At 33.6% G+C, this 26950-nt stretch overlaps 6 protein-coding genes and 1 pseudogene across 7 annotated transcripts; 4 read left to right on the top strand and 3 right to left on the bottom strand.

Moving 5' to 3' along the window:
• Nucleotides 1-232: 232 nt before the first annotated feature.
• On the bottom strand, nucleotides 233-1770 carry LOC123223828 (probable WRKY transcription factor 65). Of its 2 annotated transcripts, XM_044647224.1 has the most exons (3): nucleotides 1410-1770; nucleotides 1144-1281; nucleotides 233-898 (listed from the first exon to the last, which is right to left on the bottom strand). In XM_044647224.1, the coding sequence occupies exons 1-3, from the start codon at nucleotides 1496-1498 to the stop codon at nucleotides 325-327; spliced, it is 801 nt and encodes a 266-aa protein (XP_044503159.1). In that variant the 5' UTR covers nucleotides 1499-1770; the 3' UTR covers nucleotides 233-324. The 2 variants fall into 2 exon arrangements, with proteins under 2 accessions (XP_044503159.1, XP_044503161.1); XM_044647226.1 differs by lacking the exon at nucleotides 1410-1770 and having other exon boundaries at nucleotides 1116-1248.
• A 1597-nt stretch (nucleotides 1771-3367) lies between these two features.
• On the top strand, nucleotides 3368-4321 carry LOC123224486. The gene has a single exon (XM_044648165.1). The coding sequence runs from the start codon at nucleotides 3414-3416 to the stop codon at nucleotides 4185-4187; it is 774 nt and encodes a 257-aa protein (XP_044504100.1). The 5' UTR covers nucleotides 3368-3413; the 3' UTR covers nucleotides 4188-4321.
• A 366-nt stretch (nucleotides 4322-4687) lies between these two features.
• Nucleotides 4688-6500, top strand: LOC123223371 (annotated as a pseudogene).
• Nucleotides 6501-7125: 625 nt separating this feature from the next.
• LOC123223850 (histone-lysine N-methyltransferase EZA1) lies at nucleotides 7126-14418 on the top strand. The gene is made up of 17 exons (XM_044647264.1): nucleotides 7126-7280; nucleotides 7716-7817; nucleotides 8314-8567; nucleotides 9111-9272; nucleotides 9895-9979; nucleotides 10145-10291; nucleotides 10364-10411; nucleotides 10494-10565; nucleotides 10695-11374; nucleotides 11490-11640; nucleotides 11718-11938; nucleotides 12361-12492; nucleotides 13164-13251; nucleotides 13354-13401; nucleotides 13479-13607; nucleotides 13743-13820; nucleotides 13886-14418. Exons 1-17 carry the CDS (start codon nucleotides 7242-7244, stop codon nucleotides 14075-14077), a joined length of 2628 nt encoding a protein of 875 aa, XP_044503199.1. The 5' UTR covers nucleotides 7126-7241; the 3' UTR covers nucleotides 14078-14418.
• Nucleotides 14419-15302: 884 nt separating this feature from the next.
• LOC123222673 (cytochrome c oxidase subunit 5C-like) lies at nucleotides 15303-15645 on the bottom strand. Its single transcript, XM_044645570.1, has one exon. The coding sequence runs from the start codon at nucleotides 15639-15641 to the stop codon at nucleotides 15450-15452; it is 192 nt and encodes a 63-aa protein (XP_044501505.1). The 5' UTR covers nucleotides 15642-15645; the 3' UTR covers nucleotides 15303-15449.
• Nucleotides 15646-18981: 3336 nt separating this feature from the next.
• LOC123222780 lies at nucleotides 18982-21531 on the bottom strand. The gene is made up of 2 exons (XM_044645733.1): nucleotides 21044-21531; nucleotides 18982-19702 (listed from the first exon to the last, which is right to left on the bottom strand). Exons 1-2 carry the CDS (start codon nucleotides 21477-21479, stop codon nucleotides 19158-19160), a joined length of 981 nt encoding a protein of 326 aa, XP_044501668.1. The 5' UTR covers nucleotides 21480-21531; the 3' UTR covers nucleotides 18982-19157.
• Nucleotides 21532-23853: 2322 nt separating this feature from the next.
• Nucleotides 23854-25791, top strand: LOC123222594 (cytochrome c oxidase subunit 5C-like). The gene is made up of 2 exons (XM_044645444.1): nucleotides 23854-23977; nucleotides 25439-25791. The coding sequence occupies exons 1-2, from the start codon at nucleotides 23874-23876 to the stop codon at nucleotides 25632-25634; spliced, it is 300 nt and encodes a 99-aa protein (XP_044501379.1). The 5' UTR covers nucleotides 23854-23873; the 3' UTR covers nucleotides 25635-25791.
• Nucleotides 25792-26950: the final 1159 nt, after the last annotated feature.

Here is a 26950-nt window from a genome sequence, read left to right on the forward strand (position 1 = left end):
AAACAACCACCCCCAGAAGAATGCACCTACAAAATGTGTGCATGTGTGTGTGACAATGACATGTTGGATTTTCATCTACCAAATGCATGTATCTCGATCGCCAAGAACACCCAAAAAATTGAAAAGAGAAACAAAAAGAAAATGACACCTACCCTCTAACTTCCGTCTCATAGCGCAGTGTTGCAACTTCTTATGTTGTGAACCCACAAATAGAAAAACTAGAAAAAAAAAATTGAAGTAAAAACTAATAGTAGTTGGCATCCCATGTATCAACATTTTAATTACAAATTTGCTAAGGCTGCAAACACTAAAAAAACACTTGGATCAAGAAGGGACAGCAGGAATCCTCTCATCAAAAAGATTGCTTCTGATGAAGCTATTGAAAACTGAAGATGTGGGTAGTTCTTCAAGCTCATCAAAAAAGTCATTTTCTTCTGACTTGGGAGTTGAACATGTCATGAGATTTGGATAAGAAGAGAGGGGCTCCTTATCCAAGAGAAGGTTCAGTGTGCCCTTATCTTTTTCTATATTCTCTGTGAAACGGTCTTCAGGGTTAATCATGATGTCTTGGGGACAGCTTATAGGGGATTGCAAATAATGAAATTGATCCTCGCTTACATCTTCATCAATGGTGGTCATTGTGACAGTGAATTCATTCTGTGTCTCTTCCTTTTCCTCTCGTGGTTCTTGCTTAGGGGTAGTGGGGCGGTCCTCAGTGCCTTGGACTTGGGTTTCGGGTTCTTTGAATTGTTGGGTCAAATTAATGTTCTGCACAGTAGGACAGGGATGATTATGGGAGGAGGTATAGGTGATAATAAGCACTGCAGCACCTGTTCTACACCTCTCTACTTGTTTCTTGGCTGAGCATCCTTTTGATGTGCTGCACTTGTAGTACCCCCTGCATGCCGTGGATGACCATAAAAACTTCAATTTTCTTCATAAGCAGAGAGGAAATTGAAGGACTAACTCTTTTGAACACTGGTTAAATTTTGTTCAAGGCATATATTTCTCAGAAGACATTTATTCGATTTCAAAGATATAACATGAGTTTAACACAAATGAAATTACTCTGTTGGGGAATTTGTAAAAATCTTTAGATCTGGTAAGCTACAAACCAAGGTATTGATGAGAAAGCAAGTGAACCTTGGATATGGGGAACCTTTAATTGGCTTCTGTCCATACTTCCTCCAAGACCAAAAATCTGAAGGTGGACCTTCATTCTTTAGCTTCCCCGCATTTTCGCCAATCTTCACTCTAACAACAGTCTTCTCAACCACCTTCCTAAACACACCACAACACAATTTTATGTTTAAGGAAATATGACTTTTCAACTTTGCCTCCTAATTAGAACTCAACAACTTGAAAGGAAAAGGCAAAAAAATAAAGTAAAAAGAGTGACAACAACCCACCTTCTTTTGGAAGCCTGAGTTTCAGTTTCTGATTTGAGTTCAGACTCAGTAACCTCCTTGTCCAGTTTTGGAGAGAGAGAACCATCCATAACTACTTGCTTCTTTCTATGCTATGCCAAAAAGAACAAACTTTCAAAGAGATCAATTTGCAGATATTACTCCACCTAAAGAAATGATCAGGATGAAAGCTGAAGCTCTTGATCAATTAAGAGAGATAAGAAAGAAAACAAACAAGTTAGACAAAAGATGACAGAAGTTGCCTTCTCCCTTTCTTTTCAGACATTTGATATAAAAGCACTGTACAGACAACTACAAATATGTACAAATCAGAGAGCTCTCATCCCACCCCACAATGCAATAAAATAATTCACCCACACGGTAGAAAATATAAATGTGAAGATATTCGATTTCATGATGTCAGTGTCTTGCACCAGTTTCTTGCCACGTGGACATGTTATGACAAATATACGAACTCCATTCCAAACACTAAGCATCCACTGGGCATTGGGCTGATCAAGTTGTGAAGCTGGAGTGTAAAGTACGGAATCCACGGGAAGGAAATTGCTGCAGTTTTGTGATCCACCTGTTTTTTGGTCAATGCTCAACTCAAGCTGGTTCAATTTCTTTGACTTTTAACATATCATATTCAGCCCAAACTAGTTATAAATGACTTCTTTTGATGATACCTGAACCAGTCCAGCCCAATTCTAGTTTGCTGAAAACATGTAAATCCTTCCTATCAAATTACTCAATGATTTATCATCAATCAGATATACATAGTAGGTATTCTTTTAAATTTAAAAAAATTGATGAAATTCTGTAACATTTTTATTATTTTTAAATGATTATCTCTAATTAGTAAAACACAATTTAAAATTCAAAACCATTTCTACTAATTCTAACACATGCCAATAATAAGTTGAATGAGTAAATCTGAGATATAGTGATCAGACTCACAATCATTATATCGAATAAATCAAAGTTTCATAACACTATATAAATTAAGGTTTACACTATGTAAAACACAATTTAAAATTTAAAACTATTTTTACTAATTCTGACACATCCCAATCATAAGTTGAATGAGTAAATCTGAGATAAAGTGATCAGACTCACAGTCATTGTATCGAATAAGTCAAAATTTTATAATACTATGTAAATTAAAGTTTTATATATGTAAAAAAGACTTAAAATCATACATTCACTTTAAATATTCTAATACTTTATTAGTTTTGTTGACTCTTGACTCAATTATAAATATACTTAAACTCAATTAGAATAAAATAGGAGAGTAATGATTTCATATATACCTAATTTTTTTGGTTTATTAATGTTTGATCAATAGATGGATAAAAATGTTTAGATTAAACTCATGAGTTGATCTACGTTTAACCAAACCCAATTCGAATTAAATTCATTTTTTATAAACGGGCTAGACTTTTGAACCAAGTTTTTTGAACCTGATTTGAGCATTTTTCTATTTAAACCGTGAACCAAGCTCAACCTAATTAGGATTGAGTTTACCCCAGTTTGTTGGAAGGTTAAGACTCACTAAGACAAAGGAGAGTTGTAGTGAATGATGCAAGAATTTCCTACTAAATGATTCTATAAATTATCCATTTTTCATGCGGGTAAGAGTGTGCAATCATACACCGTTCACAAATTCCACTATCCAAATCAAGAGCCAGCTTCTGGTTGAAAGGGCCTAGCATGATCAGAGGCCGTCCATTCTCTTACCTACCAATATGAATTAATGCTGTCGTGAGATAGCATGACATTCAACTAACAAAGAAACGGGATTGGAAGATTGTTTTGGACTTGTGGTTACACATACGTCATGGAGAGCGACTTGATTTGATTTGTGCAGGAAGTGACCGTCAAAGAGTTAATTAACCAATATATTAATATACTTTTGCCGAAACTAATAATTTTAATTAGTCACATATATAGTAATTATGTTATGTTCCATATGATCCAAACAAGTGGTAGCGGTTAAAGACAAAAATGTTCTGCCTGCAGAATTTGCAGCACAAGGCCAAGGGGCTATTGATCGGACCTTTCTATTTGCTGGCAACCAATCTCCTAAGCCTCTTGCTTCCCCTCTCATTTCTCCTTCTAGCCAGGGTCTCCTGTGCCCATTACCTCTTTGCCTCCTATTTTCACTTCTCTTTTTTTATGTACACAAGCCCAGTTGTTCTCTATGTTCTTGTTTCAACTATTAGCATCGCCACTTTTATTCATGGCTTGACAGGTAAAATTCTAAGCGAGTCGCCTGGTCATCATTTGTACTTAGCCTGGATACTCCTTTGTTCGTTACAAATTTGTGTTGGATTGGGGATTGAAGGCAGCATAGCGGTTGGTGTTAATGGGTCTAGTTTTGGTTTTGAGAGAAGTTTGTTCATCAGAGTAATATTCTTCTTGGGTTTGCATCAAACCATGCATCTTTGGTTTAGAACAGTGGTGAAGGCAGTGGTTGATGACACAATGTTCGGGGCTTCAAAAGAGGAGAGATGGGTGGAGAAAGTGGGGATGGCTTTAACTTTTTGTGGCTTGTGGTGGTGGAATTTGAGGGATGAAGTTGAGTCTCTGGTGGCTGTGGCTGAGACTAAAAAAGATTTGTTAATGAGTGTAGGGGTGGCTGACTCTGTTGGCTGGTGGTTGTATTACCAGACCGCCACCATTGGCATGGTTAGGCTTGTTAAGGGTCTACTTTGGCTTGGAATGATGGTGAGAAGAAATTCAATTACTCACCCTTGCGATGTTGAAGACAAGGTCTAAATACAACTTGATTTCTTTTTCTTCAAGTATTCATCTGGTCAACAATTATATTGTATACTTTCCTACAAGTTGTAAACTTATACCAGAGGTTTATTATATTTTTTTTTATTAATATATTGTATGCTTCGAAAGGATCATTTGTAGGCAATGTAAAATCAACGAGGAATATATCAGAATATTGATCAAGAACTTTGGCAATCAGATCAGACAATTTCATCATCTTGTCTGGATCATTACCCTGGTCGATAACAATGAAAAACTACCAAAAATTATCTCCTGTGGTCGTGGCAGAGTTTGTCTCTCCGGATCTTTATATAAACGAATCTCATGTGTTGGTTTTGGCAATTCATATATCGATAATAGCGACATTTCAGTCGCAGAGAAATATATATATATATATATATATAGTCAACGTCACTGTGGCAATCGTAGCCACATTCTCTGATTTATCTGTTAAAACAAAATACACACTAGTTATTCCGATTAATATTGGAGAAGAATCAAGAATGAGAAGGTAAAAATAATGTCTGACTTGGGAGTCAGCAAATTCGCCGATTAGTTCCATTAAACATATGGCAGATTCTTTCTTCTGTTTTTCTCCAATTGATAATATTGATTTCAATGGAATCCAAGGCCATTGTAGTAGTCTTGGAGAGGGTAACGATAGAGAGGAAGCGGTGCTGCACGATCAAGTGTTTATCACGGAAGAGTTTGAAGATGTTCATCCGCTTTTTCCTGAGTTTGAGATAGCCAATAACGGACTCCATTTGTTCAAAAATCATCAGGAATTATCGGAGCAACAACAGCAACAAGCCAAACCAATCGATTTGTTGTCAAATGATAAACCAGTGAAGGACGCGCCACAACCATTTGCATTATCATCCCTGGAACTATTTAGTAATTACGCAAGCGGGTTCAAGAAGTTAAAGGGAAGACTATCCTGCAACAACACAGGAATGGAAATTTGTGAGGGAAGTCGCAAGAAACTATCAACGGAAGAAATCATGAGGGTGGCTGGAGCAAGATATATACACTTCTCTGACCAGAGTTATGATGATTTTTCAACGGGCGTGCACCCTTTTGGTTATTCTCTGCCAGGCCTGTCTGAAGAAGAAACCAGAGATGTTATACTCGTCCATCTTCTTCTTGCGGCAGCCGAGAAAGTAGGCCACCAGCAATACGAACGGGCAAGCAGATTGCTCTCACGTTGTCAACGTACTGCGGCTGAGAGAGGTAATCCAGTTCAAAGAATCGTTTTTAATTTTGCAGCGGTTCTTCGAGAGAGGATTGATAAAGAAACAGCTAATATCACGTCCAGGGAATTACAACTAGTTGAAAAAGGAATAATCAGTATAACCGATCACGGCGTTGTTACTAATTCCGAATTCCTTTCATGCTACCAGAGTATCCCTTTTAATCAGGTTACGCAATTCGCAGCAATCCAATCCATACTTTGAAAATATTTCAAAAGCAAGTAAGGTCCATTTGGTTGATTTTGACATTAGGAGTGGAGTTCAGTGGGCACCGTTTATGCAGGCTCTTGCAGAGCATGAGCAACGCGCCATTAAACTGCTCAAGATAACTGCTGTTGGTATTAAAAATGAAGAGAAGATGGAAGAGACTGGTAAGAGATTATCGAGCTTTGCTGAGTCATTCAATTTGCCTTTTCAATTCAAGCTTGTCTGTGTCTCATCCTTCTCAGAGATTAAGGAGGAACTTTTCCACATTGAAAAAGATGAGTCAGTAGTCATTTATTGTTCACTGATATTGAGAGTACTGATTGCATGGCCTAGTTGTTTGGAAAATTTAATGGGTGTGATCAGAAAGCTTAAGCCATCTATCATGGTGGTCATTGAAGTTGAAGCTAACCATAATTCACCCTCTTTTGTGAATCGTTTCATTGAAGCCCTGTTCTATTTCAGTGCTTTTTTCGATAGCCTGGAAACGTGCATGGAGAATGTTGAGCATAAAATTACGATGGAAACAGTTTTAAACTGTGGGATTAAAAACATTGTAGCGATGGAGGGTGGTGAGAGAATTATTCGAAATGTGAAGATAGAGGTGTGGAGAGCATTTTTCTCAAGATTTAGAATGTTAGAAATGGAATTCAGCGACCCTTGTGTGGACCACGCTAATTTGGCAGTTAAACAATTTCCCTGTGCAAGCTGCTGCTCACTTGATAAGAATGGAAAGTGCCTAGTCATTGGGTGGAAGGGGACGCCGATTCTTTCTCTTTCAGCTTGGAAGTTTTCTAGAGAAAGAGGGAGATCATACCGTCATGACAGGACTTTGTTGAACCGGGGAAAAATATAATAATAATAAGAAGTTAGTGTGTTCCTGGCTTGTTTATTTCTAGTACCAGATTGAACTGAACAAATCAGCTAAATTTTCTGGTTCTGCAACCTTTTTTTGATTTGCTAAATTTATTCCAATGACCAAACAATTCTGATGTTTACAAATTCGCCTTCCACAATGTTTATTTTATCATGTACAGGTAAATATTATTATTTTAAAAAATATTTTAAATATTTTTTAAAATTTAAAGTTTTTCATATATATTTTTATTTAATCATATATATTTTTTTAAATGTATTAATTTATATTGATAATATATATTATATCATATATTATATCTATTATATTATATTATATTAATTAAATATTTTTTAAAATATATATTATTTTTTATAAGTAACTTATAATATATATATTATATATAGTGGAATACTACTAGCTATTATTGTTATGTATGACGTGATAATAATGATTAAAATTATATTCGGTTATAGATAACTTTGATACCTTTTTCCAAGTAGAAAGGCTTATGTCAAATCTAACAAGGCCCATGAATTTCAAGGTCTAGTGTGCGAGTTGGTGAAGTGTCGAAGCCTGCCCAACTAAGAAAAAAGTAACGCTTCTGGCCCAGGCACAGTGGGATTTGTGCAGTCCACGTCACTAACACTTCACACGTGTCGTCCCAATGTGGGGATACTTGATTTACTTTCTTCGTTTCTCACTCATTCTGTGTTGATCGAGTTGCAGAGCAGCACAATTATGGTGTCTAAAGCCAGCGACTCTTCCTCTAAACTCAGAGTTAGACTCTCTCTACTGTTTCAATCGTTTAATTAGTTAATAGTTTTGTGTTTTACTTTGTTCTCGTTTGGGATACTGATCACCAGTTTTGAATATCACATTAATTCACAGTAACACGTCACTGTTGTCTCATACTTGAATCTATCGATTTTTTTTAGTTCTTATTGATAGAACCGATATAAGAAATCTGCAAGTGTAGAAATTCATATATTGGAGATGAATTTTAAGGAGCAGGTCTTTATCTCCATTTTTTCGTAAATGGATGCTCTGTTTGGCTGCTGCGAAATCATGAAAAAGAAATTCATTAGAGCTTAATTAATTTAACAATATAGCTAATCAACAAAATATACCATTTAGGTTAAACAAAATTGTATTTTGAATATAATGATAATGCACAATTTCTCTGATTTTTAAGAGATTCTTTCAAATTGACAGAAATCTCATGCTGAACAGTCTGGCGATGGGGTTGGAAACTTGTTATATAAGCTAAATCAGCTCAAAAAACAAATTCAAGCCGAGAGAATTGTTTCAATAAAAGTAAGTCATCTGTCTTTCATGTTACTGCACATAAATTTCACATATTTTTATCATGCTTCTGCTTTGCATTAATGATTTTCTTTGTAGGCATTGTGATTGGACACTGGTTGCTCTATGATCTATTATTCTAATACCATAACCAGCACTTCGCTGCTTAAGGAAATATCATTTTGTTGTTGAATTTTCCTTTCAAGCTTTATTTTTTAAGTTTAGGTTGGCTTCTCATGTAATTTTAGATTAAATTTATTGATAAAGAATCCTTCCTCAGTTGGCATTACGATTCTGCAAAGATGATCCTACTTCCACCATTGCAGTGTCTTTGTGGATTAAGGGTCTGCTGTCATCTAATGCCAGGATTTAGTTAATTTTTCCCTTTTATTGAAATTCATAGAACTATATTTCGGAATTGATTCTACATTTTAGATGAACACATGTAATAAGTATATTTCTGTTATGATGCTAATTAAAATGCAGCTCACACATGTATTGCATGCAGGAGAAACTTGAGAAGAATAAAAGGAAAATAGAAAGTGATGTTTCTCATCTCTTTTCAACAACATCAAGAAGGAATGTTACATATACCCAGGAGAATGGTTTCAGTAACATGCCTCTCTGCAAGTACAGTGGATTTAGTCAAGGATTAGGAGATAAAGAGTATGCCAATTGTCATGAAGTTGTGTTCTCAATTAGTACAAAGCTTCCCTATATGGAGAAGATACCACCATATACTACTTGGATCTTCTTGGACAAGTATGATCCATAATCACTGTGTTTTCTAAATTCCATGTGCAATTTATTGGATGATGTCCTAGCATTCATCTTCCATGTTGAAAAAGAAGTGTTATCAACTAACCACATATTAATTACAGATTTACTTCATGCATGTAGATCAATTTGATGGATAAAACACTTCACACAGTCACATAGAAAGATTAAATGGTCATGCTCTCAGAATTTTGCAAACAAATGCAGCAGAAGATTATCTTATTTTGCCTTTTCTTCTAAAGATAATTGATGAAAGTGATTTCCACCTTGGCAAGTTGAATTTCATATGATCTACAGAATTAGTAGATGGAAATTTATTTGTTTACCTTGGGGGACAGTTTGGTCCCTGTATCTTATGATTCAAAGATACTGATTTGTGTTCATTTTGATCCAACTATCTTCGTTTAATGATGCAAATTGGTTTCTTCCTAGAAACAACGTTTCCATTTTTCCTATTCATTTTCCTCCTTTATCATTCTATATTATACAGTTGCTCTTCTTATCTGAAATATGCCTCACACAGCACAGAAATCAGAGAATGGCTGAAGACCAGTCTGTGGTTGGAAGAAGACGTATCTATTATGACCAACATGGCAGTGAAGCACTAATCTGTAGTGACAGTGAGGAAGATATTGTAGAACCTGAGGAGGAGAAACATGAATTCACTGACGCTGAAGATCGCATTATATGGTATGTTAAAGTCAGATGCAATGTCTACAAATTTATTTATTTGTTATGAAACTGGTTTTGCATTAATGTGCTTGAAAGGTTTAACTTAATTTACATTCTTATTCTTTCTATTAAACAATTATATCTGGTATTAACTTGATGTCATGGTGGGTAGTTCAAGCATTAGGCATTGTTGGCAACTCAAAATTCTTTGGTGGAAATTACGTATTGATGATTAAAAAAATTTAAACTGATGAATGAAAGGCACTTTGAAAGATTGCCAGTATGATAAATCTGCTATCAGTTTCCGTTCTTACTGATAGTTTTTGAACCTCTTGGCTGAGGTTTATATTTTTTCCTTCCCCTTTTTCCCTTCTAGGCCACAGCTTTGGCAGAGCGAGATTTGACAAAGATCTTGTGACAACAACAAAAAACCCTACTTGCTAAATTAGCTAGTACCTGCCTCTTGATTGTGCCAACACTTATCATTCTCAACTTTATATATATAGCTTGCTTTTTCAGGTATTCAGAGCAGATGCAGTACTATGACCTTAGGTTATGTTTATCATTTGGTCTTACTGATAACCTGCTTGTTTATTCATCTTAATCCAAATGAGTATAGCTAGTACCATCAATTTGTCAGGATGGCCTTTCAGGAGCATGGACTAGGTGAGGAAGTAATTAATATTGTCAGCCAATTCACTGGGGTAGCCACTTCAGAAATACAGGTATTGAATTAATTGGGAACAGGATCATTACTTTTTGGAATATGCTTGATTTTATTTTTTTCAACATACATAAATTACAAACAAGTAGGAAATGTTGATGATGTTCCGAAAGAGAAATTAAATCTTATGTATTACTAAGATAGATATTGTGTTTGGACTTTGCAGGAGAGATACAACATTTTAAAGGAGAAAGATAATGACAAAGATTTAAAAGATTCTGGGGATTCTGGATATGAAGTGGGCATTTCTCTGGACAAGACCCTTAGTGCTGCTTTGGATTCTTTTGATAATCTCTTTTGTCGTCGTTGCTTGGTATGACAGTATTTGATATAACCCTGTCAATTGCATTCACACAATACTTATCTGGTTGTATCTATCCAACAGTTATTTGACTGCCGTCTTCATGGATGTTCTCAAACTTTAATTAATCCTGTGAGTAGACATGTTTTTCATTTTTCGTCAACTGTATCTGATTACATATATTAGCTTATCTGTGGACTGCTTTTCTTGACAGTGTGAAAAACAGTCATATTGGTCTGAATATGAAGATGAAAGGAAACCTTGCAGTGATCATTGTTACCTCCAGGTATGTTTTTTTTTCTTTTAATATGGGGTTCTGGACTTGCTAACAGGGTAATAATGTACCCTTATTATTTCTTTGGTTTGGAGCCATCTTGAAATTTGTGAAGTCTGATTCCACATGAATACCTTGCAGTTAAGAACCGTTCAAGATGTGCTAGAAGGTTCAACTATTAATGTTTCAGAAAGAAAGAAAGACACCAACGAAGGAAGTGCAGTGCCCTCTGATGCTGAAGAGCCTGGTGCTGATAATGATACAGACCTCATTCCAGATGGAAGAAGTAATTCTGAAAAAGTTTTATCCATTACTTCAGAGGCTGGTCATAGTTCTGTAGTTGCTATTAGAGCTCTGAATACAGATACATCTACCATTCAAACTGTGGGAAAGCGCAAGGCCTTACAACCGACAGAGGAAGAATTGAATGAATTGATACAAGTTTCTGATGATCTTCAGAATTCTTCAAGTAAAAAGCAAAAGAAACTACTGCCTTTGGATGTAATTACTGCATCCAGTGATGCGGTATCTAGTATGGATGCAAAAAGTAGTTGTCATATTGGTGCATCCAGTGACAGAGACCTTCAAATGATCACTGAAGATTCAAAAAGTGAATCCATTGAACATGTATCAGAGAAATTTACTAGCTCCAGTAGTGTTCTTCATGATAAGGTTGAGCCAAATATTAGGGGTGAAGCCAAAGATGTCACGTATGAGCCTGAATTGCAGCAGACATCTTCCAAAGTTGAAGGGAGCTCTGAGTGGAAACCTATTGAGAAGGAACTGTACTCGAAGGGAGTGGAGATATTTGGGAGAAACAGGTACAGCTAACATTTTGTTTGGCATAATGAACATGCTATACTTGAGAACTTTTGATTTAGTTTTATTTGCACCTTCTATATATTTTTATTATTTTCATGTGTATTGTCTGTGCAGTTGCCTTATAGCCAGGAACTTACTGTCTGGGTTGAAGACTTGCATAGAAGTATCAAGTTACATGCGTGAAGGTGGTTCATCAATTCCTCACAAAACAGTTGCAGCAAGTTCATTTTTGGAAGAGCACCGGAAAGCTGATACAGATTATACAGTATGTGCTGTTACACCCTTTTTACTGCTTTTTATTTGTTTGCCATTGCAGTTGCATTTTTTCTATTGTTGTTTTAGGAGCAGGAGATGCCAACAAGACCAAGATTACTTCGTAGAAGGGGCAGAACGCGAAAGCTTAAATATTCTTGGAAATCTGCTGGTCATCCATCAATTTGGAAAAGAATTGCAGATGGTAAAAATCAGTCTTGTAAGCAATATACACCATGTGGATGCCAGTCTATGTGTGGAAAGCAATGCCCCTGCTTGCATAACGGAACTTGCTGTGAGAAATATTGTGGGTATGTTGATTTGTTTTATAAGGTTAATGATAAATGATACATGATGTTGGAAAGCCTTTGTGCACCCATCAGGTTTTGTGGCATCATGGTCAAGAGAAATAGGCTGGATTGTGTCATGCCTCTTACGATGAGAATTCATTTCACGTAAATTGTTAAATATGTCAACCATATCCATTGTAATTGTCAATTGTGGAACAGAATCCTATTGCTGGCATAGTTGCATGGAAGCTGGTTGACAATTTTATTTTCAATCCTGTTTTTCTTAAGTCTAATTTTGTGGTCAGTAAAACTTTGTTTCTTGCTTTTAGTTCCAAATAGAACTTCATTAAGTAATTGTTTGTTCCATCCATTTATATTTGTGTGTGTCTATATATATTAACTGTCTTTACTACAATTCACACAACTTTTGGTTACTTTTTAAGGTGCTCTAAGAGTTGCAAAAATCGGTTTAGGGGATGCCACTGTGCAAAGAGTCAATGCAGAAGCAGACAATGCCCGTGTTTTGCTGCTGGACGTGAATGTGACCCAGATGTTTGTCGAAATTGCTGGGTTAGGTAACGAGTTTTGTGTGCTTATTGCCTTTATTTTCTGACACTACGGCATAATTCATTGATACTGTATAATTAAGTCTGTCTTCAATTTTAGATTTTCCTTCTTACAAGGATAATTTCAATTTAGCGATAGAACTTTGTTGTGCTGTGCCTGCTTCATATGGCAGTTCTCTAAGAGAACAGGACCCATTAGAATTCATAGAACTAAAATAGTTTCCTGATATGCAAAGATTAAAGTTAATGTTGCTCATCAAGCTATATCTGAATAAAGTGGAAATCTTCATCCAGGTTATTAGGCATTAGAACATGCAACCTTATGCGATTAGCCACTGTAGAGTAAGAAAAAGGAACAATTAGGAATGAAAGCAGAGAATGCACTCTGTGAGGTGGAGGGATGGGGGTGCATCCATTATAGACTACATGAAGAATTCTCATTAAAATGGAACTATATTTTCATGCTTAAGAGTTCTATGAGGAAAAATACTTGATCTTTTATTTTTGTTTTGGATTATCTTTGGCAATCGGGTTATTCCAATTGTTCAAGGTCTGAAGTGGTTGTCTTTTGTAATTGAGCTTTGATGGATGTTTTAAAATATTGCATGCCCCTGACTGGATAAATGCTGAAATTGCATTCCATTTTTAGCATTTCCGTAAAATTTACATGCTTTATGCAGTTGTGGAGATGGTTCATTGGGTGAGCCACCCAAACGAGGTGACGGTCAATGTGGAAACATGAGGCTGCTTCTAAGGCAACAACAGAGGGTGAGAAATGCCGAATGATTTTGTTCATCAAATTGGTTCTGTAGGAACCGAAAACAATTTTGAATATACAAAATGTCATTCATTTCATTTGCCCTTTTTCAGATTCTCTTGGCAAAATCTGATGTTGCTGGATGGGGAGCCTTTTTAAAGGTAATATAGGTCATTGTGTCATATTTTCCTATAGTTTCTTGCCAGTCTGGTTAATGAACTAGATGATGTGATTTCAGAATTCGGTCAACAAAAATGATTATCTTGGAGAGTATACTGGTGAATTGATCTCCCATCGTGAAGCAGACAAACGTGGGAAAATTTATGACCGTGCAAATTCATCATTCCTTTTTGACTTGAATGATCAGGCAAGTGACATCTTCTGGTTACAATGAGGACAATGTTGTTTTATGTCCCTTATGTCTACATAGCCACGACCATTATCTTTTATTGGTGGACTTCTAAGGTCTGAGATCTGAAGTTTTCCATTTGATTCATTGCAGTTTGTCCTTGATGCTTATCGCAAAGGAGATAAGCTGAAATTTGCAAACCACTCATCTAATCCAAACTGCTATGCAAAGGTATAAAAGTTGCATTAGTTTCGTTTCAAGTTACAGTAAGTAAAACTAATATGTCAACTGCATAGGTGATGCTGGTTGCTGGAGATAACCGCGTAGGCATATTTGCCAAGGAGCATATTGAAGCTAGCGAGGAACTTTTTTATGACTATCGTTATGGGCCAGACCAAGCACCTGCTTGGGCTCGGAAACCCGAGAGTTCGAAGCGAGATGATGCATCTGTCCCCCAAGGCAGAGCCAAGAAACATCAGTCTCATTGATGTACATGCACAATCTACATTTGGATCAAGCTCTAGTATTACCATTTCATCCATTAGAAAGTACTGCTTCTGCATGACCAATAAAATATACATATTGGGATTAGTGATATAGATGCCAGTGTGCCTTAAGAGATTATGAGGGTCAAACAATAAAATAGACTGGGTAATAAAGCCAAAACATAATTTGTAGTCAATAAGCTAGAAAAAATTTTAGCTGCACTTTACAATGCAATAGATAATCTTTATAGGAGCTGAACCATGTCGTTGCCTTGTTGGGAAAGGAGTTTATGATGTATCAGTTTCATTTTCATAATTTAAACTTATTTTTCTTTTTCCTTTTATTATTATTTTTTATTATGATGGTAACAATGATTTTCCATGCCATTGTTATCTTAAACCAACTGGAACTGGGAAAGCGCTAGTTAGCCTGAATCGTATTATCATCCTATCAGCGTCATCAAGCTTATGTATTTTACCGTTTGATTTATATGATGTCAATATGCATATTAGCAAATTTGACGCCATTGCCATCATATCGTTACTACTCTAAATTCTTTTCTTGTATATACTTTTGAAGGTTCTGAAAAGCAAAGATTCAATCTAAAAATTTAAATTCGAAAATTTAAAAACATATATAACATTTATTTAATAAAGTAATTGTCAAGTAAAAAATTATCATATACATTTGTCCAAACAAAAGTGAAAATTTATTGAAAAGCAATTCTATATGTACTTATTTTAAATACACAAATAAATATACTCTTATATATGTTATTACATGATCAAATATTACTTTATTTTTAATTAAAAATAAACCAATCACATGATAATACACATAAATATATATCTACTTATATATTCAAAATATATACACATAATTTTATTGATATAAATAAAACGATATTATATGCACCTACTTTGAATACATAAAATTATTTTATATAAATTTAAACCAAAATCTATTTTTAAAAAAGAATTTTATTCAAATTTCCACCCAAAAAGCCTTGCGGGGCTTAGGCTTCACGGCAGTAAGTATCTTCAGGGTCATTATATTTAATAAGATATCCAGTGAAGCAATAAGGTGACCTAAAATTACCACCCACTATAATTACCAAGCTCGATGGATTTTTTGTTTCAGTCATGCACATATGCTCAATTGAAAACAAAATAACATCTCGGGCATCAAGCCAAGTAAATTCAATATGGCAAAATACTTGGGGGAAAATGAAAAAAATGAATCCTGACAATTTATGGTGCAATAATGTCATCCACACCTCAACACATCAATTTATTCATTAAAGACCACAACTACGTATGTTCATCTTAGCTTATGAGTCATATAAGATCACAAAATGGAACTAAAAGAAAAAGTTTAATCTTCAACAACAACACTAATTTCACCTTTCTCAAGCATGTCATAAAATGCCCTCACTTTCCTCTGCTCATTCCAGTGATACATTTTCCAAATACCACCAACCGAAAAGGCAACTACAATTGCACCGCATATCTCCTTAACAACACTTGGTCCTTTCAATGTGGCATGAGCAATCTTGTGGGCAGCCATGTCACTTATAGTTAAAGAAAATAAACCTAGAGTCAGCCATTTTTTAGCATGCAGACAATAGCACAAGGAAACATATGAACCATTGCAAGAAGAGTTTACTATAAGATGGCAAAACCGAAAACCATAAACCACTTAGTCTACTTCATGATGTAATAAATGCTAAATCAAGCCAAACTCGTGCAGGTACTAGCTAATCATGTCATCAGATAAAGATTACAGACCATTTATATTTCTTTCAGGGTCGGAAACTTGTGTGTGTATTTAAAATATATATTACATGAATTGCTTAAAAGTAGGCCTGTCAATGCCCCGAAAAAATTCGGGCTCAGGCTTCAGGCTGCCCATATAACTTTAAGAAATTGCAAAAATACCCCTCCAGTTTTGAAAACCCTTAAAAACACTCCACTAAATAAAAAACTAACAATTCAAACACCCATAAGTACAAGTATTATTTATATCTAATCTAGAAACTAACACCACCATATTGGTAAAACTTAAAATCTATAATACATTGCAGACGGTTACGTTACACTACAATCATTATTTATATCAAATCTAGAATCGGTTGCCACAAAATAATGTCAAACTGGGCTAAGACCTAACACTAAAATGTGCCCAAATATTGGGCCAAACTTATAAATATTATTTTAACAACAAAAAGTAAGCTTGCAAAGTAAGAAGTTGATTAATGGAGACTCATAATAGATGATCTAACAAAACAAACCATAGTTGTTCCTTATCAGAAATATAAATTCTTTATCTTTTCCGTCTTTGATTCTAGCAACTAAAATTTCAAACAACTTCAGAAAACTAAAAGAACATAGGATTCATTATATAAATCCAGTCACCTTGTCTCATTCTTTCATTATATAGAGAGTCATATAAACATGATTTAGGGATACTATGCACACTGCACAGTCTAAATCTGATCACCTCAAAAAAGACCACCCAAACCCACATTTTCAACAACCCATATACCAACTGCTACGTGTAAACCACATTTCTATATCATAAATTTTCTTTTCCACATATGATATTTCTTCATCCAATAAGCAAACTCTACTCTACCTAAATCAAATTCCATTACTGGATATTTCTCATTATATCATTTCCAACAAATGGTCACTCGTATTAGGCACTGAAAATGCCTAGAACAACCCATTTAAACACAAGATTTTTGTATCATTAGAAACTTAATTAATGACTAATCTATAAATGGCATTAAACCTCTCCAAAGTCTGATGAAAAAGATTAAAAGATAGAAAGCCCCACCTCTGAAATGAATAATTTGCGAATGAGTTGGGTAAGAAGGAAAAGTAATAGATAGAAACCATACCTCTGAAAAAGTTGTCTTATAAAACGGGATTGAAGATGGATTGTTGTTCGACGTCGACGAGCAGCGGCTGGGAGCGGTGGCCGGCAAATCGGGAATTGGGGGAGTGCTAATCTGTTAGGGTTGAATTGGTTTAGTAGACTTTATATAGAAAGCATCTGTTTGGGAAATAGAGTAAAAATATTTGGTGTATCGTCATATCTTGCATTAGCAATAGGTCCACCTTTAATATGTAAAATAATTTAAAATTGCATAGGTGGACTGGTATTGTCTATTTGAGCGTAAACTGGGGCGACAAATGTTAATTTTATTACCACGCACGCGTTTTAGGTAAATATAAACTTATATTTGTTAATTTTTAAAAATTTAAAAATTTATCTATATATTAAATTTTATTATTATTATTAAAAATAAAATAATTAATTAAAAATTTTATTTAAATATATATTTAAGGATTTCTCTTAAATTCTGAAATTTTTATTTTTATCTCTTAAGCATATATTTTTTAGGTTTAAAAACTGAATTTTTCTACTTTCAAGTTTAGGATTGTAAATTTTTATCTTTTTTCTATATACAATCATTCTCATAGTTTTTTAGAAAATTTTAGTTTCACCCATTCAGTTTCTAGGTTTTTATATCCGATGATCATTCATTGTCACTAATCGTCGACTTTTCATTTTCATTAAACACAAAGATGATTTCATCTTTTTCTCTGACGAAAACGATCTCAGGGAAAAGAAAGAGTGACCAAGAGAGAGAGAGAGAGAGAAGATGAGAGGGAGTTGAAAATGACTAATAATTGCTAACGAGTTAAAAAAAAATCGTAGAAAAAAATTATCACTTTTCAAACTTTAAATAGAAAAAAATTATTAAATTATTAAATAAAAAATGTGATAAAATTTTAAATTTTATTAATATTTTTAATCAAATAATAATTTTATTTCTAATAATAATATTAAAATTAAAATTTAATAGATCAATAATTATTATAATTTTTAAATATTAATGAATATAAATTTGAGTTTTTAGTAGAGATGGCAATTTAGACCCGATTTTAGGGGCCTCGACCCTCCCCGACCCTAACGGGGAGGGGATTCCCCGATAAAAACGGGGAAATGGGTGGGGATGGGGATGAAAAAAATCCCCATAGTCGGGGACGGGTCGGGGACGGGGATACATATGTCCCCGCCCCACCCCGCCCCTCCCCTCCCCTCCTCGCCCCGCCCCGCTCCAACCCGGCCCGACCCATCCCCTCCCCTCCCCACCCCACCCCACCCCTTCCCTTAAATCTAATATATTAATATAATAATTTCTAAACTATTAAGTTCTAGAAATTATAAACTTGATAAAATCAATTAAAGTGAATGAAAAGTGTTAAATTTAATGTTATTATAAAATTACTCTAAATCACAAACATAAAGAGCTACTAATGAAGAGATTAATTATTGCATATTGTTAGATTTAATGAAAACTTTGTATTTGAACTAAAATAATAATGAATATTTTGTAGTTCTTGTAACAAGTGATATTTTGGGAGAATGTGATTTATTTTATTTATTGAAATACATAAAGGAATTAAAATTTATATTTACGGGTATGGGGAGTAGATTTTTTCCTACGGGGACGGGGCAGGGATGGGGAGGGGATTTTTCCCCGTGGGGACGGGGAGAGGATGGGGAGGGAATTTTCCTTCGCGGGGAGAGGACAGAGATTCTTTTTTATCCTCGTAACGGAGACGGGGTGGGGACGGGGACGGGGATTGATATCCCCTCCCCATTGCCATCCCTAGTTTTTAGATATGAATGATATGAATTTGGGCTTTTTCTTAAACCTGGGGTGAAAATAAGTCAGCCGGCCTAATTAGAGCAATCAAGAGTGACCTGCAACGTGGGCCACGGTAAATATTCTTAAAATTGTTCTTACCTTATACTCCAATAAATTAAAACAGTAATGATGTAATATAATATTAATTCCTATTAATAACTAACTATCATTGAGATCGGTCAATGATCTTAAATTTGACTGGAAAGCCTAATCGAAGAATACCACTTTAAGAGGAATCTGTTACAAAACTGTTTATTGTTTTCCATGATACTGGTACAATACAAAATTAAAAGCAAGAAAGCAACATAATTTAGCTACACAACGGTTTTGAGGACATATGTGGAGGAGCTTCCAGGTTTTCAGAAAACAGCTTCGACTAGGGCATGCTTCTTCTTGGGAAATCCCAACCCAAACATGTGATTGAGGTACACCCTTCCATCTTTTACGGTTGCAGCTGTGGCCAAACGATGAGCAGGGCCGCTAAATTTTGCTACCACAGAAGCGGTCTCCCACCCATCAGAGCTCTCCACCAATCTTGCTGAAGGATTCCCTGCAACTACAAGTTTGGTTGCAGACAGTAGCTCTATACCATCTCCAAATGACAATGGCCCTCCTTTTACTTCAATTAATTTAACTTGATGAGCTCCTTTGCCAATTTCAATCTTAAACAAATTCCCAGAAAATGTATGAATGACAATCAAAAACCCATCTGGATGGTAAGCAATCCCATTTAGACCAACCAAGTTTTTGTACCACTCTTTTGGGATAAACAGAGGGCTTCTAATAATGGATAGCAGCTCACCATCCACTCCTACCCTCCAAATTTTACTGGATTTGGCATCTGTAACATATGCATTGCCTTCTATGTCAACTGCTACATCATCGGCAAACGATTTCTCATCACCTGCATAAAAAATAAGTAGCCAGCAAAGAAAGCAAAGATTAAAATTAAAAACGAAAATATAATAAGATCTTTCATCAAAGCAGTTATATTATTTAATTATCAAGTAAGGGATGCTCCCTCTTATTAATATTCATATCCAAAGCTGCCACAACTAATTATTCTGGACTCTGGTTGCGCAAATAATGTAAGTTGATCACATTATTACAACTGTTTTTGTATAAATATTAGAACTAAATTCAAACTGAACTCAAATTTAAGTTAAATCAAATTGACTTAGCTCCAAGGAGTTCAGTTTAAGCCTAGATTCAAGATTATCAAGTTTTGACAAACCCGAGTTTGAGTTCGGATATCATGGTATATCGAGTTAATAGAATTTTTATCCCCTAAAGAGTCGTTTGGTTCTAATAATGTTTTATTACTAAAATTATAAGATTACATTAAAGATAAATTACTTTAAAGATTATTGGTATAAATTATTATTATGTTTAGTAAAAATAAATAAGTATAAATAATTATTGTGTTTGATTAAAGGTAATAAAAAAATATTAGTATATTATTTTATTTAAATATTCTTATATATAATTATTTTAAAATATTTTTTTATGTTATTAATTATATTAATTTAAAATACGATTATTTTTATTTTTAAAAAATTGATAAAAGAATTATATATTATAATAAAATTAAAATTACTTTATTTTAGTAATCTTTTAATAAATAAAATAAAAATAATAATCAGATTATCTTTTATATTATTTATCATATTAATAATAATAATAATAAATTATTAAAATTTTTTATTATTTATAAATAAAATAAAATAATATAAATAATAAAAAATAGATTTACGAAAATCTTTATTTTCCTTCGCTCAAACAAGGACACTTACATGAGTTAAAATCAATAACTCTTCCAGAAGGTACAATTTTCAGCAACCACCATATGTTAAGATATTAAAATTAAAAAAAAATGTAAAATTATTATAAAATCGGTTGATAAGAAAGAAGTTTAATGATATGACGTTGATCACAATGAGACTTCACTATTTAAAAAATGAACGGCTTAGATTAATGCACCAAACAAAGCATGCATCCAAAAGCAAACTCCAATCTAAATAATAAATAATCTTGTCAATTTTTGTTTAATAATTTAATTGATACACGTGGCAGATAAAAAATTGGGTTAAGAACAATTTCATTTTCATAAAACAGTGTTGAATTGAAATTATTGAAAAATAATTTATGGGTAGCATTCAAATGTATTTAGAAATGGAATTAATGATCAACGTAAAATTCCATCTCAAATAATTAGCCAAAGTAAAATATTATATAAAAAACTTACTTGGGCTAGTGAGTTGGGTGAGAAATAAACGTTTCCATGTGGACAAATCATAAGCAGCGAGCCCATTATACTTATTCCTCAAAAGGTCTGCAACGACCACAAGGAGGCGATTCCTAGGCTGGTCCACGGAGATCCCCAAAGACGCATTACCGGCCAAGTCGGCTTCTTTGACTACCGTCACTTCATCTAGAACAGTGTCGGGTGAGTGATCATCAGGCACGGATACCTGACCAATTCCTCCGCCCATAAAGGAGACCAGAAATCGACGGTTGGATTGATCCCACTTGGCGCACTCGCGCAGGTAACCGGAGCTGTGGTAGTGGTACACATGTGTGGCAGGTTTGGTTCGCTCCAGAGAGATGATGTAAGCCACGGGAATGGCTGAGATGAGTAGTAGGAGAGGAAGCGATTTGGCGGAGCAGAGTGAGAGCGCCATTTTTAATATGAATGGGTTTGGTTTGGTTTGGTTTGGTTTTGGTTTTGATAGGAAATTGATATTTGTTGAGCAGGTGAAGTGCAGGTAACTTATTACAATTGGTTGAGCGAGTATATTCCAATTGGCAGATACAGACTGTTGGACTTGATCAATACTATGGTTTATTGAGTTGGCTGATGTAATTATTGAATTTAGGACAAAAGATCTGTTCTTTTCGTTTAAGTTTTGCCTATTTATAAATAATTTTTTATCAAAAATCTCTAATAAAATAAGAGGTAAAATTATCATCTAATAAAAATTTAAAAAAACTAAACTTTTATAATATTTTCTCGTTTAAATTTTAAAATCTTAGATCCCTCTCTCAAAATTTCTTTCAAAATTTAAAATTTTACAATTTTTCCTTTGATTTTTCCTCTTCTAATGATTCACTCTTTTCACCCATCGATCGACCTTCTCTCTTTCTTCTCCCTCACTAATCGACTCTTTTTGCTTTTATTTTACTTTCATCGGAGACAATAGTCTTCTTCTCTTACGAAGGATGGAGCGAGGGGACCGACCAAAAGAGAAGAAAAAGGGAAAATCAACCGACAATCAAGAAAAAATCATCATCAAAAAAGGAAAAATCTAGGGAAAAAATAATCACTTTTCAAATTTTGAAGAAAATTTGGCAGGGAAGTTGTGATAAATATTTAGTTTGTTTTAATTTTTTTAATAAATAACTGTTTCACCTCTAGCTCTAACTGAAATTTTTAACAGAAAATTGCTTATGAGTAGGTATTTGAATTTTTGAAAATTAACTAATACCAATTTGATTTTTAAATAAACCTTGGGAATAAGTCTTTTGGCCTTGTAACTTAATTATGGCCATCAGAATATTTTCCACCCGGGTTCCTTATAATGACAAATTTTTGCAATTAAATTTAAAAAAATTAAATTCTATCCTTTTTCTTTTTAGTTTAAATTTTGTCTACTTCTTTTAATAAATTTCCTTAATTAAAAAATACCAATCATTTTATATTTACCATTTTTTTTTCTTGCTCTTTTTGTTTTTCTTTTCTTTCTTGATCTTTTAGTTTCAAAATTTTAGAGATAAACTGCAAGTTTTATAAATATTAAGAGTATTAATAACAAATTTAGGTAATTTTAAAAATTTTAAACAAAGTTTAGTTATAGTTTTGAAAATTTTAAAATTTTAATACATCTCTCAATAATTACAAAAATGATATTACATTTAAAGAATTAATCAAAATATAATATTTTAAAATTTTTAAAATTTTTATGAGTTTATATGATAAATTTTTAAACTGATAAATATATATTAGTAATTTAACACATATAGTACGTGTATTTGAGTAAATTACATTTTTGCACCTCAAATTTGGTTTACAAACACTTTTTTACCATTGGATAGTATAAATAGCACATTTTTATTCAAAAGAAAAAAACAAAACTGACATGGTGTTTGAAATTGAAATTATCATATTATCCTAACCATTTTATTTTGCAAAATAATTATATAACCCAAAATTAACAAAAATTAAATAAGAATATCAATTAATGAAAGTTTTACAGGCTTTTGGAAATTCATAAAAGTTTGGGGTGTTTTAAACAATTTAAAAATATTTTTAAAACTTGATATTTACATCCATAAAATATTTTTTACAGTTAAATCCGAAAGAGGTGTCATTACAACATTTTAAACTTTAAGGGTGACTATAGTGAGATTGTGGTAACAGTAAAAAAAGGCAACACCAATATTAGGGCTTCCAAAAGACTTTAAAACCTGATTTGTTGGTTTTAAACATTTTTAATAATTAAATTGTTATGTTGAAAATTTTCAATTTGATTTATAAATCTGATAAACTGTAAGTTTGTCTTTTCATAGTTTTTTATAATCAAAGTTTAATTTTGCCTAAAATAATATTATTTATGCTCTATAGGGTGTAAAAGTGTTCTTAGATCAAACTTTGGGTGAGAAAATGTGATTTACTCTATATATTTATAAGATGACCATATAATTTCATCTTGTATTTAATATTATATTATTTCATTATTATTGTTTTAATTTGTTGGAGTATAACGTAAGAACAATTGTGAGCATCATAGTCGTGTCTTCTTAACATTGGAAATATCGCCCCAGTTTTATGCTCAAATATACCAGACTTGTCCTCCACTGTCAGACTTTCATCTTTCTTATTATTATTATGTTTTTTTCAAACTGACAAGATTTTAGCATCTCCTTCTCCTCTACCTTGACTTTCGTCTCTACGCAATATAAATTATAAAAAATTTAATTATTTTAAAACGAAAGAAAATCGTCCCCTTTAGAAAGCCCAACCCATATATACTTTTCTAAGCCCAAACTGCATGGTAGTGGCAAAATAGAGATTTACTATGTTGCAACTAAAAGGGAAGTTGGAATATATAAGCCAATCGAGTCTCCAGAACGCCTATTCACACAATTGGATTTTGCGCATTTTCTTCTCAGACTCACTCAGGTAAGCCCTAGTTCTCTGCCTTTGATCTGTTGTTTTTTTTTTTCTAGCTTCATTTGATTATTCTTTCACCATATGGTATAGCTTCAGTTTCCGATCTACTTATTATGTATTTGAGAATTATGGAAACAAGTGTTGTTGATTTTATGTTGAAGATCTTTTGGATCGGTTTCTTTTTTTTTATGATTAAAGACTATCATTCTTTCGTATGAATTTAAATGTTGATCGCTCTATTTTGATTATGATTATTTAGTTTTTAGGGACTAGAGTTGACAGCTTTTTCTGAACCCTAAAATGATTTGATCATTTATTAACATTATGTATTTATTTAGAAAAAAACGTAGATGGGAGAACTGAAAAATGGAGTAGCATAATATTGGTGTTTAATTTTCGATTGGTTACTACTTTCCTTTAGCATCAAATGAAATACAAGATAGATTCAGTTTTTTGTTTATATCTCATGGTAGATTACAATCTGTCTGACCCTTGATAATCATAGGAGGCATTTATTTGATCAAGCAATGCAAGTTTCTTCCAAATTAAAGTTGGTACTCTTGCATAGGTTTTTTGGGTTCTTTGTTGTTTGATATTTAGCTACACTTCCTTGGATACTATGAGGATTCTGTAATGAGAAAATGAGAATTTGATTCAGGGACATGCTTTGCCATGTCATGAAATTAGGAATTTGATCGCATATGTTTGGCTTTGTTTGTTATAACCCTAAACCCTAAACAACTATGGTTTGATTTGTTAGATCATCTATTACGAGTATCCATTAATCAACTTGTTACTTTGCAAGCTTACTTTTTGTTGTTAAAATAATATTTATAAGTTTGGCCCAATATTTGCGCACATTTTAGTGTTAGGTCTTAGCCCAGTTTGACATTATTTTGTAGCAACTGATTCTAGATTTGATATAAATAATAATTGTAGTGTTATGTAACCATCTGTAATATATTATAGATTTCAAGTGTTACCAATATGGTGTTGTTAGTTTCTAGAGTGGATATAAATAATACTTGTACTTTATGGGTGTTTGAATTGTTAGTTTTTAATTTAGTGGAGTGTTTTTATAGGTTTTTAAAACTGGAGGGGTATTTTTGCAATTTCTTAAAGTTATACGGGCAGCTGAAGCCCAAGCCCAAATTTTTTTGGGGCATTGAAAGGCCTACTTTTAAGCAATTTGTGCAATATATATTTTAAATGCACGCACGCACAAGTTTCCGACCCTGAAAGAAATATAAATGGTCTGTAATCTTCATCTGATGACATGATTAGCTAGTACCTGCACAAGTTTGGCTTGATTTAGTATTTATTACATCATGAAGTAGACTAAGCGGTTTATGGTTTTCAGTTTTGCCATCTTATAGTAAGCTCTTCTTGCAATGGTTCATATGTTTCCTTGTGTTATTGTCTACATGCTAAAAAATGGCTGACTCTAGGTTTATTGTCTTTAACTATAAGTGAAATGGCTGCCCACAAGATTGCTCATGCCACATTGAAAGGACCAAATGTTGTCAAGGAGATATGTGGTGCGATTGTAATTGCCTTTGCAGTTGGTGGTATTTGGAAAATGCATCACTGGAATGAGCAGAGGAAAGTGAGGGCATTTTATGATATGCTCGAGAAAGGTGAAATTAGTGTTGTTGCAGAAGATTAAACTTTTCTTTTAGTTCCATTTTGTGATTTTATTTGGCAAATAAGCTAAGATGTTCATGCTTAGTTGTGGTCTTTAATGAATAAATTGATGCATTGAGATGTGGATGTCATTATTGCACTATAAATTGTCAAGATTCATTGTTTTCATTTGCCCACAAGTATTTTGCCATATGGATTTTACTTGGTGTGATACCCTAGATTTTATTTTGTTTTCAATTCAGCATATATGCATGACTAAAACATAAAATCCAGCAATGACTTTGGCAATCTCTATTGTATACAAAGGAATTCCCAGTAAACAAACTAGCATAGCAATGAGTGAAATTTTTCACCCTCTACATCTGCTAACACTGTTCCACTAGCAGCAACCGCTTCGTTTTCAGAATCTCTATTATATTTACATCACAAGTATTTGACACGCATTAGTTCCGCAGCCATCAGTCAGTTTCCCATAGAACATGAACGATTCTCTCAGGTTCTGCATAGTCATGGCTCTTTTAGAGGAGAACTAGGCAACAGAGAGCGCCATGACCTTTCAAAGCATTAAAGAAACGCATATGCTAGTACGTAATAATAGGTTAAAAAACAAATTATATTTTTATTTTCTCTTTTTGGTGACTGTCTTCTAACTTTTAGCTTTCGGTATAACTCATATGGCCACATGGTATTTATTGATCTTTGTCTAATTAGAATGTAAATATTATAATTTGTTTGCTTTTTTAAAATATTCAATTTTAACAATAATGTATGGTCGGACCAATGAGCTTGGATATGACGTCTCATCGTGCATGATCTTTGTGCTATTCTAAGGGATATTAATTAAAATAGGCAAAAAAATTTTCGCTTATACCTTTTTAGGCAAACGCACAGTAGTTTTACTTTTATAAGCAAATTTTTTTGTAACTCCAAAAATACCCTTTCAGCCCTGTATACGTAGGCACTGGAAGAAAGGTTTGAGTGCGTGAGTGTGTGCGGAGTGCGCGCGGAATGTGTGGGTGCATGCGGAGTGCGTGGGTGCATACGGAGTGGCGCAGAGTGCGCGCAGAGTGCGTGAGTGCGTGGTGTGCACAGTGTGAGTGCAGTGCGCGCACTGTATATAGTGTACAGTGAGTGTGCAGTATGTATGCAGTGTGCGTACTGTGCATATATATATATATATATATATATATATATATATATATATATATATATATATATATATATATATATATATATATATATATATATATATAATATTATATTATTATATATATTTATTATATTATAATATTATATATAATATATAATAATATAATATATATATTTAAAAATTATTAT

The sequence above is a fragment of the Mangifera indica genome, chromosome 8 (genome assembly GCF_011075055.1).
Source record: "Mangifera indica cultivar Alphonso chromosome 8, CATAS_Mindica_2.1, whole genome shotgun sequence".
Lineage (NCBI taxonomy): Eukaryota > Viridiplantae > Streptophyta > Magnoliopsida > Sapindales > Anacardiaceae > Mangifera > Mangifera indica.